Source organism: Emys orbicularis, chromosome 6, assembly GCF_028017835.1.
Source record: "Emys orbicularis isolate rEmyOrb1 chromosome 6, rEmyOrb1.hap1, whole genome shotgun sequence".
NCBI lineage: Eukaryota > Metazoa > Chordata > Testudines > Emydidae > Emys > Emys orbicularis.
Window position 1 is genome coordinate 135,173,848 of NC_088688.1, and position 17,264 is coordinate 135,191,111.

General features: G+C 48.6%; 1 protein-coding gene across 1 annotated transcript in view; it reads right to left on the reverse strand.

The window, feature by feature from the left end:
* Positions 1-1,139: 1,139 nt before the first annotated feature.
* The window catches only part of B4GALT1 (beta-1,4-galactosyltransferase 1), a 68,045-nt gene continuing 51,920 nt past the window's right edge, over positions 1,140-17,264 (reverse strand). The window contains exons 3-6 of the mRNA XM_065406052.1: positions 8,508-8,695; positions 6,924-7,046; positions 2,966-3,070; positions 1,140-2,253 (exon numbers count right to left, since the gene is read on the reverse strand). Coding sequence (XP_065262124.1) covers positions 2,118-2,253; positions 2,966-3,070; positions 6,924-7,046; positions 8,508-8,695 — 552 coding nt within the window. The 3' untranslated portion in view covers positions 1,140-2,117. The remainder of the gene's footprint in view (positions 2,254-2,965; positions 3,071-6,923; positions 7,047-8,507; positions 8,696-17,264) is intronic.

Here is a 17,264-nt window from a genome sequence, read left to right on the forward strand (position 1 = left end):
ATCGACTGTATAAAACCGATATCTATAAAACCGTCTTCTATAAATTCGACCTAATTTCGTAGTGTAGACATACCCTCAGACTGATCAGAAGCCAGAGTTGTACTGGTTTAACTAAAGGTGTGATTGTTGTATACAGATTTGGTGCACCTGTGTGTGTGGACATGCTCACATGGGTTTGGCTTGTGTTGGTAGAACCAGTTCCAAACAGGTAAGAGAGTGTCCACACTGGCTTCACTTTAACTTGTGTCGGTAGACAAGCCCTTACAAATCAGACTGAAGGGCAAGCACCTCCCAAGGCACCCCATGGGCTTACTGGGGCTTCTGTCCATGCCTTCAGCCAGAGCCAGTGGCCAAAATAAAATAGCCTCCCCCGCCCCCAATCTTTAGATCAGCCCCTTCCTTCCTTGCGTAAAACAAATGGGAATTAGGCACCACTTCTACTCTCCAAGGGGTAAACACACCTAGATGCAGAAGTAACCCCACAGGCCTGATCCAGAGCTCCTGCTAAGCCTCCCACTGACTCCTGAGAGTTTTGGATCGGGCCCAATTAGCATAACCCATTTTAGATTGAGCTGGTTGAAAGGTGGCAAAAAATTCACAAACACTGCTGAGATGTCGGTGCTTTGAGGTGAAATTCTGACCTGCTCTAAATGCCATAATGCTGAAGGGGTTTTCATAATGTCATAATACAGAAAGGCAAGGTGTATAGGCTGACACTGCCTCCTTTCTGCAGTTTAAAAATGCCAGGAACAAGAAAGCGTACACTCCTCAGTGGCTGCAGAAGTTACAAACGAGTATGGACCTGGAACACTTTCTCACATCTTAGCAGACACACTTTTAGTGCGGGCTTCAGATCAGCAAAGTAAGCCTGATCTTTGTATTTAATACTAACAATGCTTTGTTAGTATTAAAGCATTAAAGAGTGCAAAAGAGTTCATGGACAAATCTGTAGCGCAAACTTAATACATGGCTCATACATCATGAAGCACATAAGAACCTGTCATTGTGGGGACAGGCTATTTTTAAGCCTCGTTTAACAATGATGCTACATCCTAGTTTAATTAAGGTATTAACATACAAATGTCTCTTTTAAAAACCAAATTTCCCTCACGTCATCTTAAAATATCACAAAACAAAAGGAACAATGAATTCAAGTTTTATGTACAACATTAAGAAAAATGCATTTTGTTTTTGTGAAATGTATATGGTATTTAAATAGTGTGATAAGCTCTTACGAAAGTAAACGAATTTCAGTAAATTTTAATTAAAAAAGACTATAGTTTCAGCCCATAATTACAACCAAATTGCCTTTCTTAAAAAATAGAATGCATCTTACACTGCTCTGTCTACCCAAAGACATCTTTCCGTGCAGGTCACCTGGAGACAGTACTTCTTGCATCATAATGTTTATACCGTCCTGTGCAGCTCCCACCAAGCCTAAATGTCCTGTCTATATAGCGCTCACTGGAGGATTGGGACCCAAGTTATTAAAATCCCCTCTGAGATAATAAAATCTGTTGCTGTTACAGATTTTGTAAGATCAATTTTTCCAAAACTTGCTCTGCATAAAATTAAAGAAAAAAACGTTTGGTTTGGTTGACGTTAGACGAGAATAAAGGATACTGCCTCCATTAAAAAAATCTCATGCAAAGTGTAAACTTGTATAATTTTAGCAGCATTTTCCAGTCCTTCATAAAGTAACAACAGCAAAGAATTTAAAGCAGTGTTCTCGTCTAGCTAATTTAACATATGGAAGAAATAATATGGGTAGTAATTGCTGATTCATCATTTGTTTGTGAACAATAACATTTGAATAAAATATTTCTGTGGGGAGCACTGCAGCAGATACATAATGTCCAGCATTTTCTGGCAATGTAAATATTTACAACTCTTATTTACAGTTTCTAAACTTATAAAAATACTGGAGAGCTAGAAAGTTGTGTAAAGTCAAGTTTGGGATTAAAAAGTCTCCCTTGTCCAGGAGACTGGGAAAAACTTTGCATAGCTGAATGAGGCTTTCTTGTTCATTCTGACTGTAGTAAAAACAGTACATATAAAAATCCTATGGATTAGATATCCCTGGTAGCTTCTAAGTCTTCACTTCTGCCTCTCCAACACTACTTATTTGGTGAGCCAACATCCACTGTGATTTTTGTATACAGTGGGTATTTCTCAGTTTTCACTACCTTGTATGACAGCGTATTTAAGCCATCAGAATTCATTGTCTCTCTTGTGTGAGCAATTCTGTCAAACCTGTGAAAATAAAATTATGCAATATTGTAATATTAGCATTGTAATGACCTGGAACTGCAAGCAGTGCACCGCACCCCCCGCAGCACAGCTATATGGCTCAATGGCCACAAGAAAGGATTAAAACAGAGGTGGCCAAACTGGCTTGCGAGCCACATGCAGCTCTTTTATATAGTCCCCTATGCCCCCCCCCCCATTCTCTGCCTACCAGACTGGGGGGAGGGAAAGCTTGGGGCTTCTGCCCTGCGGTGGTGGGGCTAGGAGCTTCTGCCCAGTGGGGAAAGGGCTCTCAGGGCTTCAGCCCCGCTGGGCATGCCCGCCATGGCACAGGGCTTCAGCAGGAGCAGGGCTGAAGCCCTGAGCCCTGGCAGGACCCTTCTGCGGGACTGAAGCCCAAGACCCCCTCCTTCCCACAGGGCTGAAGCCCCGAGCTGGCAGGTGCATCCCGGCCCTCGAATTTCTGAAGATTGTCATATGCGGCTCGGAGGCCAACCCGGATTGAAATAATCAAAGGGTTCAAAGTTAATCCTGCATCTGGGTATCCCAGCATGTTCCATTGGGTTAGGTGCAATAATGGTGTGAACCCTCAGCCCACTCAGTAAAGTAACTTGTGTGATCAGACCTCCACATAGTAAGGGGAAAGCGGGATAATCTGGAACTATCCGCCTTGAGAGCCTCTCTAACTTGTCAAGAAGGTGAAGCAAGATGGACACACCTCTGTGGGTTGGGTTCATTTTTATGGTCTCTTGAATGGCGAATCATTCGGCACTTCCCAATTACAGCATCTGGGCGAGATATTCTCATACCTTTAAAAAACAGCCTGCGAAAGTAAACATATCAAGAGGCTGTTATTATTCCTAACAAGTACTTGAGTACCCAGCTAAAGCCACTTCTACCCAAAACTTTTTTTTGGGGGGTCCAAAAATGCAGATTCAGGGCAACCAAAACATTTCACAAATTTGTGCCAATTTTGGCGAATTGTTTCAGTCAGAGAAAAAGAAAAACAGTTCTGGAAATGTCAAAATGAATGACCTAAATGGTCACTGGGTGAGAGAGAGACACCCTAAAGCCCCAGTGTCCTAGAGCCCAGGCTCCAGTCTGAGCCCGGAAGTCTACGCAGCAATGAACCAGCCCCGCAGCCTGAGTCCCGGCAGTCTGAGTTGGCTGACACGGGCCAGCCGCGGGTGTCTAGTTGCTGTGTAGATGTTCCCTCGGAGTACCTTTCCCAGATCCGAAGAAGAGCTCTGTGTAAGCTCGAAGGCTCGTCTCTTTTCCCAACAGAAGCTGATCCAATAAAAGATACTACCTCACTCTCCTTGTTTCAAATTAAACATTTTGTTTGACTCAACACAAGTTTTTCTGACTTTTTTAATTCACTTAAAATTCCAAACAGCTCTGCTGATTCAATGGTAAAGCGTCCTGAGCTAAAGCAATGGCCCAGGTCATTTCCAAATCTGCCATTTGAATCCCGCTGAGAAGGCAATGCAGTGAGAAAGCAGAAAGGTTTGAACCAAGCTGCAGTTCTGCCTGCTAGATACATACAGAAGACGAATTTGCAGTATGGGGTTAATGACACCGTCTCTCTCCTTGCAGTAGAAAGTTAAATTGCGCTCTCTCTGTGTGCGTGTGTAGAGTGTTAAGTGCCATTTAGCAGGGTCGGTAGCCACACTCTCTTCTAGTTTGGGCCACCCACTAAAAACTGCCGCCTTAGCTTTCAAAACTACTCCCCGTCCAGATGGTGCACCAGTGCCTCTGCAGAACTGCCCATGAGGTCAGCACTGGAACTCTGCTGTTACCCTCTGGCTTCATATTCTGAACTCCTACGCCTGGCTAACGCTTATGGGTTCAATCCTGTAGGGTGCCAAGTGCTGTCAGCTCCCACAGACTCCAGAGGGAGTTGGGGATGCTCAGCACCCCACAGGATCCACCCGTCTCCATTTCTTCCCACCTTAACTGGCTCTCCATCACCTTCCCACAGCAGTCTCTCATTTGTCTGCTCCACCCACACTATTCCGTATACACACACCTACATTATAACGACAGTATGCTCCTGATTTTCCAAAACTCAATTGCCATCTGAACTGCTGTGTTATCCGAATCCCGTCTTTGGCCCCCAGCGGGGAATAATGCACATTCAGAGGACAGAGCAGAGACCCAGGCTGTGGGGGAGGCCATGCTGCTGCAGAATGGCTCTCCAGCCCCACTGTCATGGGAAGGAGTGAGCGGGGCTGTGACCACGGAGCTCCCTGTCGCTCATGCCCTTTCAATTATCCGAACTCCCAATGACCTGACTAAAATTGGAGTCCCCCGTGCTACTTGAATGACCGGGAGTGTGCTGGGCTTGTTTGAAACTACCATTACTAGTGCTCCAGCTTTAACTCTGCATATTATGAAATCAGAGTGTGGGACTAAAGCTGGGTCTATTTCTGCCCATCCTTGGGGGCTGGGGAAAGTTTTGTGGTTAGACACTATGTGCAAGACGTAGATATAGTTTTACACCTTCTGGTGGAAGATATTCTGTGCTCCTACAAAATGGTGGGAAAGTGCTTTCAAGCTGTAAAGTGTTCTGGCAATCCTAAGTATTACCAGTGTAGCCTAAATGCAGCTCGCCTTTACTGAGATCCCATCAAATCTGACAGACAGAGCTCTTGCCACTCAGGAAATGTCACACTAGAGCAAGCTTTTCTAACACCGGTCAGCTGGCCCTTTTCTGTGTTCTCTTTGCTGTTACTACATAGAGTCAAAAGCTGCAGAAAATGTTAACTCTCAGGGTAGTTCAGCTCTGGAACAGGCTTCCGAGGGAGGTGGTGGAATCCCCAGCACTGGAAGTGTTTAAGAACAGGCTGGACAAACACCTGTCAGGGATGGTCTAGGTTGGGTTAGTCCTGCCTCAGTGCAGGGGGCTGGACTTGGTGACCTCTTGAGGTCCCTTCCAACCCAATATTTCCATGATTCTACGATTTCAGATTTTATACCACTCCTCCCTCTCCCTTTTCTAATGCTCTCTAGCTCTTCTGTAACGGTTTCCAGCCACAGATGTCAGAGCATTTTACAAAGGGAATATAATTTTCCTTTAAGCAGGTGACATCATGCAAAGTTAGTTTTGCTTTCTTTAAATAGGTAAACCATAACATTTACAGATGTCTCAGCCAACATTCTGTGAAGTTGTTTCATAAACTCAGGGGAAGTACAAAAGCCTATTACAAGGCCAAGGGGTAGAAAAACATTTCAGACTAAACAGAGGTTAGTAAAACCTTTCACGTGTGAACTGAAAAATCAAAACGCCGGAGATTTCCAAAAACTACTGGTCTGCTCTCCGTGCAGAAAAAATTGTAAAATATAAGCACAAGCTGCACTGTGCAAATAGCTCCCTGTGCTGGTTTCCATGGTATTTTATGCTCATTCCTGGAATTTTCAGTGTTCTATTTTACACATTAGTATTTTGCAGCTGCTTAGATTTTGCTGACAGACACCATTCCCCGCGTACTGGAACTGCAAGATTTCAGACTGGGCCGAGTTTCAGAGCGACTGTGTTCCTATCGTGCAGGTGAGGTTTCTCACTTCTCCCACATGCAGAGAACTTGCCATGGGATGCTGAACAGACCCACCCCAGCCAGTGCCCCACAGCTTGAGCTGTAGAGCATTTCCTGAGTGAGTGACTTGGGGGTTGGATTGAGGTGCCTCTCTGCAGGCCTTCCCAGCTCCACTGTCCCCAGCGCTGGGGAGGAATCACCTAACATAGCAAGTGAGGAGAAAGCAGATACTGGAAGACAGAAGGAATCTTGCTGCTGCTGAACCCATGGCCCTGACCTGGCATCTCTCAGGCCTCACACCAAGAGCAGCACCACCAGCAAGCTGCTCAGAGAGCTCCCACGGCACACCCTCTGCCACTGGGTCTGACTGCTCCTCCCTGCCCCAGCTCCCTTGGACTGGGAGCCAGCGCAAACAGTGAGCAGGGCGCCCTGTGCTCCAGGGCCATCCGTGGCTGCAGGTTGGAGCTCTGCATTTGCATCAGCCTGCACCGTGACAGTTCCTCTGGATGAACACAGCACTGTCAGCGAGGCTATTAGGGTGTGTGCTCCCAGCTCCCCTTCTCTGACTTGCTGTGAAATCAGAACCCTGCGCCAGAGAGGAGACTCCATCGCCACCTCCCACTTCCCTACTAGGGCTGTGCTGCAGGGTCAGAGATGGCGGAGAGCCCCAAACGGCTGTGGTGGCCAGCAAACACAGCCCTAGCCAGCAAGGAGCTCGGTGCAGCCCCTCAACCCACCCCGACCATACGACACGGGAGCTGGAACGGACGGACGCTCCCAGCTAGTGTCTCCCCAGGAAGGATTCCAGGTTCCTGAAGAGCTCTTCCACTGGAAGTGCAATTTACAGCATACACGCTCTTCACAGAAACCCTGGCCTTTTAGTGCACGTGTGTGCAGCATGTGAAACTGAGGCTCTCTGGCCACTCCAATGCACCTCTGGCGAGGCACTGCCCACAGAGTGCGAGAGGAGGGAAAGCTCTAGCGTGCAGGGCTGCAGACACAGCATGGGCTAAAGCCAACTGCTTTAAGCATTACCCGGGGGTCGTAAGTCACACACAGACAGGGAGAACAGTGCTGAGGGCCCAGGCTAGTAGAGGCTTCTAGCTACACAGCAATAGCATGTTCCAGCTTGGGTCTTACCTGTTATAAATGTCGTCATCTTCGCCACCCCAGCCCCAGTAATTATTAGGAAATCCATTGATTTTTACGAATTGCTCCTTGTTTAAAGCAGACACACCTCCGAAATACTGATTGTACGGTAAACTGCAAGGGGGAAAAGAGCTTTGTTAGTGCACCAGGCTTGTTACTGAAAAGCCAGGGCTGGATGGTGCCATCAGACACAGCCCTGAGCAAAGGGGTGCAAACACTGCACCCCTCGACCTACTCCCACGGGCACTGCGACTCCCAGCTTCTGCCTGGTCTTCCGGGGTAGGGCTAGTGATGATGCTGGCCTGGACCAGCAGTAAGTTACTGCCCCACCCCTAGCCCTTGCTCTACCACCCTGGCCAGTGAGTCAGTCTGTGGGGCGACACAGCTCCAGGGGGCAGTCAGTGGCTGAGTAGCCTGGCTCACTGATCTGGAAAAGAGGTGCAAGAGCCCACGCCAGATATACGTGCAGCATTCGTACAGCGTAGCCCAGTGAAAAGCAATGTCCTCTAGGGCCCGGGCAGGGCCGTAAATGGGCTTGTTATGAGCAAGTTTAGAACAGGCTTCCAAGGGCAGTATTTAAAAATGAGCCTTTGCCCGTTTTCTAACAAGGTCTGCTAAAAGGCACATTCTCCCTGCAGGGTGAATAAGCAGTTGGCTAGGAAGAGGCATACCACAGGAATGACTAGCGGGGCGGGGCCGGGGGGTGGGCTCTGTCACTGGAATGACTAGCGGGGCAGGGCCGGGGGGTGGGTCTGTCACTGGAATGACTAGCAGGTCTGTCACTAGAAAGACTAGCAGGGCTAGGTGTGTGTGTGTGTGTGTGTGTGTGTGTGTGTGTTCATGCATTAGGTGGAGCACAGACACATTTAGCATTTCTCTTTTGGTGCTGTCTTCCCTGATCACTCACCCACCATAACCACAATGCCTCAGCCCATATGTTAATGGCTGAAAATTCTACCACGCCGCCATTTCTAGGTGCACATATCCATGGGGTTTCCCTGTCAGACAAGTCATGATGAATAAGCTGATGATATGGCCAAGAAGATCATATCCTTGTCCCCAAGAGCAGGCATGGTGACTGTTGGTCAGCAAGGGACACTCTCTCCTCACAGCAGAGCATTATTGGGATTTTCCAATATCCCAGGGGTAGCCATTCTGGAAAACCTCCTGGCCCAGAAATCCTGACAAACTCTGCTTACACAATGCTAAATACACAGGGCCAAATTCACCCGGGACTTAGGTAGGAGCAACCCCACTGCCTTAAATGGAGACACAACGGCATTTACTGGTTGCTTTAATGGATAAAGGATAAGATGAGCACAAAAAATCTGAAAAAGATCAGCTTCTATTTTTTCTACTCCTGTGACTGATATTTGAAAACTTAAGAACAGTTATTTAATCTCTCCCGCAGACAAACCTTTTGTTACAGTCCTACACTGTGACAAATTGCAGCTAGGAGTGATTTTTCCAGGCCTTCAATATGAGGTTTATACTGGAGATGCTGCCACTCTGCCATGGGCATGGAAGGTTAAAATACAGATGAGTAACAAACAGTCCATTGAAAAGAGCTCTCACCGAAATCCAAACTTATCCATCGATACAGAAAGGTGCCGTGGCTGGCTGTAACACTTGTAGATGTTCCTGTCGTCCATTGGAATTAGGTCTACGTCACTAAATACAAAGCAACCATAGTCATATTCTTTCAAAGCTTCTTCGAAGCCTACGTTCAGAAGTTTAGCACGATTAAAGGTTTCTTCTCCACCCTAATTTAAAACAAATAAAAACAATTAAGCACCTTAAGGAGGTTAGTATACACTGTCCATTTCTTACCTGTTACCAAGTGTCCCATCTGTCACACTGGACCTGCACCGCCACCAACAGAGTCCAAGTCCCCCTGAGCCCTCACAGCATGGGTGATGGAATACGACTAGCACTACAACCCATCTAAAGAGCTTGACACTGATGCCCCAAAACTCCTTTGCCCAAATGCTGTATTTTCTGGGCAGCTGAATCTATGTGTAGCAGTTCAGAGACATGTGGGGAAGCTGAAATGGTAGACAACACAATAACCAGAGTTGGACAACACTCCATTTGTCATGCCAGTTACTGGCACATGAGATCCTAGAAGCACAGGTCATCCCCACTTCACTCTCTACACCACCCCATCGCACAGGTGAACCCCATCAACCTTGTGTGGGCATTAGAGGGGAGGTGATCTATGAAATCTCCCTAGCTCTGCACCGGACCCTGCCTTCATGTACAGAATGTGACCCAGCAGAGGTATCTTGTGGGATCTCAAATTAAACAAGTGACCTTCCTTTCTACTGTTCAGCTCGTACTAAAAACCCTCCTCAGGTGAGGAGTTTGGGCAGAATCTCAGAAAAGCGCCTCTTGGTTTGAGTGGGAGGAGGTGTTTTGGGAAAAGGCTAGTGGTTCTAGGAAGCACATGAAAGAACAACCATTTCTCTTCACAGAGGAGATAGCTACTAGGGTGTGAAACCTCTCCCCAGGCCTCAGAGGTGCTTATACACTCTGGTGAAGACTGGGTTACTAAAGGGGGTGAGAGGAAGGATGGCTTTGTGGTGAAGACACTGGGTTCTCTCCTGGCTCTGCCCTATTGGACTCTGGGCACGTCACCAAAGCCAGCTCAGCAAAGCACTCATTCACGTGCTTCCTCTGAGCACACACATGCTTAATGAGAGTGAGCCATGTGCTTAAAGTGAAGTTCTTTGCTGGAGAGGGATGGGAGTGTAAACACATTCATAAATGCTTTGCTGACGTGGGGCTGAGGCCATATCTACACAAGGAGTGTGGTAGCAGCCTAGGAATACCGGTATGCTATACTGGCCAAGTGCCCCTAGTGTGGAGACAGCCATACTGGCAAAGCTACTTTTGTACCGGTTACGGTAAAAGCCAAACAAGCTAAGCTAGTTTGCCGGTATAACTGTATTATACGTGGGGCTTCTGCCAGCCAGGGATCACGCCCCTTCACATCCCTGACCAACGGATGAGTGCTGGCAGAAGTCTGTAGCGTAGACCTGGCCTTAGCAAGCGCACCCTATAGAGGGGACCGGTGAGGTATCTCCTGATAGTGCCTCCCAGGGGCATTGTGAGGAGAATACCACCAGCTCTTGGCACTATGGTGATAAGCATCTAGGAAAAGCCTGTACAGTACAGCAGACAACTCCTTCAGCTGGGGTCTAAACATGGACACCAGCTGGGGTGGGAGCCTCTGGCGCTGCCCCACACCTTACCTCCATCCATCTAAGAGTCTGAGGAGATGATTGCTTGGCTACACACACAAGCATCACTTCCAAAAGAACAATATCTTCATTAATGATCTGGAGGATGGCGTGGATTGCACCCTCAGCAAGTTTGCAGATGACACTAAGCTGGGGGGAGAGGTAGATACGCTGGAGGGTAGAGATAGGATACAGAGGGACCTAGACAAATTGGAGGACTGGGCCAAAAGAAATCTGATGAGGTTCAACAAGGACAAGTGCAGAGTCCTGCACTTAGGATGGAAGAATCCCAGGCACTGCTACAGACTAGGGACCGAATGGCTAGGAAGCAGTTCTGCAGAAAAGGAGCTAGGGGTCACAGTGGACGAGAAGCTGGATATGAGTCAACAGTGTGCCCTTGTTGCCAAGAAGGCCAACGGCATTTTGGGCTGTATAAGTAGGGGCATTGTCAGCAGATCGAGGGACGTGATCATTCCCCTCTATTGAGCATTGGTGAGGCCTCATCTGGAGTACTGTGTCCAGTTTTGGGCCCCACACTACAAGAAGGGGAGGAGGGATAGCTCAGTGGTTTGAGCATTGGCCTGCTAAACCCAGGGTTGCGAGTTCAATCCTCGAGGGGGCCATAGATGACCTGAGGTCCCTTCCAACCCTGAGATTCTACGACTCGCCTGGGACACGGGAGTTCTCAATCGGGTCAGACCAGAACTGGCATCTGCTCAGCTGGCCGGGCACATCCATGCCAGGGACACAGACTCAAGCATTCCGTCCATTTGGTGGTTCCCCTCTAGGCTTTACGCCTAGACTCTCTCGATGTAGATTCAGACAGGTCTGTGGACCCTAGAGGCAGCAGCTGTTTCTGTGATGGGACTGTTATTACAGCCAGACTCCTGTCACTCAGACACAGCCCTTGGCTTTGCTGCAGCTTGGAGGACTGTAGGCTGTGATCCACAAGCCCTAGCAGGGCTAAAATGCACTTGTGCATGGTCCATGGAGAGTTGTCTAGGCACACGGTGCTGGGTCCTCCTCATTTCCAGTGGCTAAAATCTCCCCAGCCCTTTCCTGGTGGGATGGGTCCCTCCCATAGGCAACTGCTGTACTTGCCACAGGGACATTGTGTGACGGGGGGGGGGGGGGGGGGGCTGTTTGAGCATTAATGGGAGGGGAAGCCGTTCACAAGACACGATCCCTGCTATGGAAAAGCTTCTGAACCCCCATCCCAACAAGGACGTAGCCAGGGCGTTACAGCTGCGATCAGAACAGAAAGGAGCACACTGAGGTTTTTTGTGTGTATTTGTTGTTAAAAAGGGCTGTGTGTTTCTCAACTGGTCACAATTTAGAAGCACTGTCAGGGCTGGAGTAACTGAGATTTAAATTTCCCAGTATCCCACGAGCTGCTGAAGGGTTTAGCCTCATACTAATCCCAACGCTTTCAAAAGGAAAAATACAGAAGTAGGAAATTCACTGTGTTTTGTACTCTCTCTCCTGATTTATTTTTGTGGCGGGTGGTGGGAGGAGGCTTGATAAAAGCAGAATTAAAAAATCAGGGCCAGATTCTAATACCCTTTCTCTGGTTTAGTATCACCTTGCTCTAGGAGTGCTCTCCTTGGCTTCAATGGTACCATTCAGTGTAACGAAGGCTATCAAAGCCGGGCCCTGAATCTGTACTAAAATAAATAAATAATATCCTCTTGGCAAAAGAAACATCACCCCCTAGGGGAATGCCACTGTGCCCTGGGCTCAGCCAGCTGTTATTGTGTAGCTAGCTTCCACTCGCAGTGTTTGCAACGTGTCTGTGTGGGGCTCTGTTAGCCCCACTGAGACCTAGCTTCCAGCCGCAGCACATTCGGTTACTTCTGACGTTTAAACAGCTGGCACTCTTGCTAACGTGACAATCTGTGCTGATTTATTTGCCTGTCCTCTGGTTATGCAAACCAATTCAGATCTGAAGGACGATAGGCAGCGAGCACCTGTGCAGAATGTGTCACCATGCAAACCTCAAAGGGAGTGCCTTTTCCCTTTTCCATGCATAGAACGGACCATCCCAGTGGGTCTCAGCAGCACACACAAGGCGGATTCACAACCAGGCAAGTGGGTAACCCTTCGTATACAGGGCAGAAATTTGGCAGCCTGATGAAAACAAAGACTTCCCCTTCTTCATCACCTTAGGACTTAGAACTTGCCGAGCCAAACTGAACAAGAAGTGCTGTCCGTGTTAATGCCCTGTCAATTAACATGAGAGAGGCAAATCTGTACCAAGAGAATCCCTCAGATGGTAGAGTGGTCATTCACATGGTGGAGACTGAGGCCAAAAACAGAAGAGTTAGAGAAGAAATCCCTTTTGCTTCTGTGACTCAGCTACCCCCAGACAAACTGCTTGATACTTGATCTAGCTGTGGCTTGTACAGACTGCAGTGAGGGATCTAGAGCCATTTGTCTCACCCATGGAGTCTGGAATGCTAATTCTGTGGGGCCTATCAAATAGCTAACTTCCACAGCCCCACACATGCACCCCACCATGCCAGAAGAGAACATTGCACTTTGACCAGACAGGAAATATGGCCCAAATGAACCCCGTGCATTAGTCTATCACAACCCTTGAGGCTCTACCCTCTACATGGAGACCACTAACAAAGGAGCAGCAGCAGGCTCTCACCGAGGAAGGGGCAACTGTAGTTAGACCTTCAGGGCCCTGTAGATGTGCAGAGAACACCTTCGCTTCTTTGTCACTTCAGGAAGAAGAGCACCCTGTAAATAAGGTGGGCAATTCTGCCATCCCTGTCACAGCAGAGGGAAGGAAAGGAGCCCCCAGAAAACTCCTCTTCCCTGCTTGGTGGCAGGTTGGAAGCCTATCTAGCTCAGAGAGGGGAATGCAGTCAGACTAGACTCAGACCGGTGGCGTTCTATGGGAGCAGCTCTGCTGGAGAAACTGGAGTTACCTGCTCTGAAAGTCTTAGAAGCAAGCTGTGATCTGAAGCTCCTGGATGGGCCCAAGGGCAGGGAGGCCAGCCTCTGTCCCATGGGCTCTGAAGGCTGTTGCCAACTGCCAGCATGGCGAAGCCTTTAAAGGAAAGCAACAGGAGGCTTCATTTTGTTTAGAAAAACCTCTTCTAAGCCAGGAAATACCAGCTGCCCGTAATACTGTCCAGCAGTGGGGAAGTGGCACAGAGCATGCAGAGCTGTCAGACACTGGGAAGGAACCAGCAATCCCCCTGTGGGACATGAACTGAGTTATAATTGCCATCTTCAGCCTCGGATGTCCACTGAAAGCAGGAAGCACAACATGTACTCCCAGGTTCCCGTTTCTGCACAGCACCCCCTTCTGGGGTATGTATACATTACACACTACGCCCAGGTTCTGACTCAGGTTTGAGCCGAAGACCCCACACCAATCAGTCTGCCCCGGGTCAGCAAGCACTCAGGACCCAAGTCCTAGAACCCTGCTGGGGAGGGGCGGGGGCGTCAGTGCCCAAGTACCACTGTGACTTGGGTCCAAGCCCTGTGCTTTGGCAGTGTGGACACAGCTCAGAAGGGCTGCATAGGACAGTGTGGATGCGCTAGCACAGCTGAGAGACCCGGGTCTAGCAACTGTAAATGCAGCTTTGCAATGCAGTGCGGTGGCCCGAGTGCGGGCGTGGAAACACACGAGCTGGGTTTACAATGCAGTGTAGATGAACTCTAGAGCTCGGAGGAGATGGCAGCACCCGTGGGAGAGGGTAAGGCTCTGGGCACCGGGCTTACTGCAGGGGTGACAGAGATCCCCTCAGTGTGGCAGGGGGCATGCCTGTGTTACACATTAACACGGGGGGTTAGAGAAGTCTTGGGGACTTGGACATCCGACTCCCATTGGCCGTCTATGGGGTTTGGACGTCTAGCCCCTTTGATGCGTCTGGAAATCCAGCCTACCATCTCTGCTGACCCCCCAGGAGCACCTGGCAGGATTCCACAGACCCCTACGCTGCAGCTTACTTCTCACACAAAGGGACCAGTGGAAGCCTCCAAACGCATTTGAAACCCACCTACCTTGGGTTTGGAGGCAGGTTTCAGAGGGGGAAGGCTAACATACTGCGCCTACTGCTCCCTTCTCGTAGCTCCACGCCTGAGGTGGCAGCATGGGGAGTGCAGGGTACTCTTGTCCCTGAACACCGAAGCAGCCTGATCGCCACGTTACCAACGGTGCTTCGTCACCAGCAGCACAGGGAGAGACATTTTGGACAGGACTGTGACAGGCCTGCTTGCGTGCAAGTGTCTGTGGGATCATGGCCTTAACGCTTAGGTGCCTAACTCCCCAAGAGACATAAGAACGGCCATATTGGGTCAGACCAATAGTCCATCCAGCCCAGTATCCTGTCTTCCAACAGTGGCTGGTGCCAGGTGCCCCAGAGGGAATGAACAGAACAGTTAATCATCAAGTGATCCATCCCCTGTCACCCATTCCCAGCTTCTGGCAGTCAGAGGCTAGGGACACCCACAGCATGGGGTTGTGTCCCTGCCCATCCTGGCTAATAGCCATTGATGGACCTGTCCTCCATGAACTGATCTAATTCTGTTTTGAACACTGTTATAGTCTGGAGCACATGACTTATGAGGAGAGGCTGAGGGAACTGGGATTGTTTAGTCTGCATAAGAGAAGAACGAGGGGGGATTTGATAGCTGCTTTCAACTACCTGAAAGGGGGTTCCAAAGAGGATGGATCTAGACTGTTCTCAGTGATACCTGTTGACAGAACAAGGAGTAATGGTCTCAAGTTGCAGTGGGGAAGATTTAGGTTGGACATTAGGAAAAACTTTTTCACTAGGAGGGTGGTGAAGCACTGGAATGGGTTACCTAGGGAGGTGGTGGAATCTCCTTCCTTACAGGTTTTTAAGGTCAGGCTTGACAAAGCCCTGGCTGGGATGATTTAGTTGGGAATTGGTCCTGCTTTGAGCAGGGGGTTGGACTAGATGACCTCCTGAGGTCCCTTCCAACCCTGATATTCTATTATTCTATGATTGGCTTTCACAACATCCTCTGGCAAGGAGTTCCACAGGTTGACTGTGCATTGTGTGAAGAAATACTTCCTTCTATTTGTTTTAAACCTGCTGCCAATTAATTTCATTGGGTGATCCCTAGTTCTTGTGTTCGGTGAAGGGGTAAATAACATTTCCTATTCACTTTCTCCACACCAGTCATGATTTTACAGACTTCTATCATATCCCCCCCTTAGTTGGCTCTTTTCTAAGCTGAACAGTCCCAGTCTTTTTAATCTCTCCTCAGATGGAAGCTGTTCCATGCCCCTAATCACTTTTGTTGCCCTTCTCCCTTACCTTTTCCAGTTCCAATAGATCTTCTTTGAGATGGGGCGACCACATCTGCACACAGTATTCAAGATGTGGGCGTACCATGGATTTATATAGAGGCAATATGATATTTTCTGTCTTATTATCTATCCTTTTCTTAATGATTCCCAACATTCTGTTTGCTTTTTTGACTGCCGCTGCACACTGAGCCAATGTTTTCAGAGAACTATCTCCCAGACACTTCTTTGAAAGCCCCAGTCTAAATCGACATGTATTTGATTACTTCTCTAGGACTGCTGCAGCATCCAACGCGTTTCAAGTCCACACTGGACGTTATTCACTAGGAATATTATTGACTCTTCAGGCCCTGGTGCCATGCAGCCAGCAGTAGCCACAACATTGCTGCAGTGAGTAAAATAATTCCTTAACAGAAAACACCAGGAACAGAGCGTGGCGCAGAAATGTCTGTTATTTGACTCGCAGCTGGAGGTGCGTGCTGCCCGCTGAGCAGGCCGTCGGCAGAATGCAGGGAATGGAGTGCCATGGACACTTACAGGCCACACAGTTGTCAGCTGCTTTCCAGATCGAAGGTGAGGAGATTAAGGAATAACCAGCTGTTGCAGGTGCCTTGCACAACTGCCTTCCGGCACACATGCAAAAGAGAGCAATTGGCGTTGCTCCCAACAGAAGAAGGTCAGGGCTGTTCTGAGCAGCCTCCGCACAGGAGAGACTGTTATTTTTCTTCTCAGTACCCACAGGAGATCATAGAAACAACAGCATCTGCCTCTGCTGTACACTAACCCACAAGCAGAGTGACCCAGCAAGCTGGCAAATAGGAGCTAGGCAGCATTTCTTTTTATTCTTTCAAAAACACAGCCCAGCAGCTCCATCCTGCCCTGTTAAATAACATGTAAAAACACAACACCCACACATGAGCACAGTCAGATACCACACAATGTATCACACATGCAATCATAGGACATAGCCAGGGCCAGTGGGAAATGGCTGGAAAAACAACTGAAATTTGCAGGGAATTTTCTAATCCTCCCCAATCCCTCTACCCACTTTAGTAACATAATGTGACACTCACAGCCATGTGCACAGTCAAGTTGCTAAAGAGAACCCTCTTTTTAAAAACTTTGTAAGTGCATATATCAGGGTGAATGTGTTAGCAGGGGTAACTGTGGATGTAGCTACACCCAGCAGCCAAGTCAAGTGAGGGCTCTAGGAGGGGAAGGCTGGTTCAGTGGCTGAGGTGCTAACCTGGGACTCAGGAGACCCAGGTTCAATTCCCTGCTCTACCACACACTCCCTGTGTGATCATGGGAAGTTCCTCATCTACAGCAATGGGGATAACAGCATTGCTCTGCCTCCCAGGGGGGCAGGAGGATAAACTCAGTACAGACTGGGAGGAGCCAAGTAATGGGGCAGGAGAATTATGTAGGGAACAAATAAGCAGAGTTCCCATCCTGGAGAGAGTGACTGAGATGACACCCAAACTGGTCACTTGAGTTTTACCTGGGAAGAATTTGCCCCAGTGTTTTTAAAGACTGCCTCGTCCCCAGGAATGTGGACACCAAAGGAGGAAAGTGGTTACAGGGAACGGATGGTCCTCTCACTCACAGGCCTACTGGTGCATTCTACAACTCCTGGAGTGCCTATCCCATAATGCCCAGGGGCATTCTAAACATGAGGTATGGCATTGTGGGATGTAGTTTGGAGGACCAGCTAAGCTGGTGGGGCAGTGGCACTTGTGGCTTCCATTGTTGTCTGGGCTGGGTCAGGTAGACCTGACCTGAAGACCTCATCTCAGG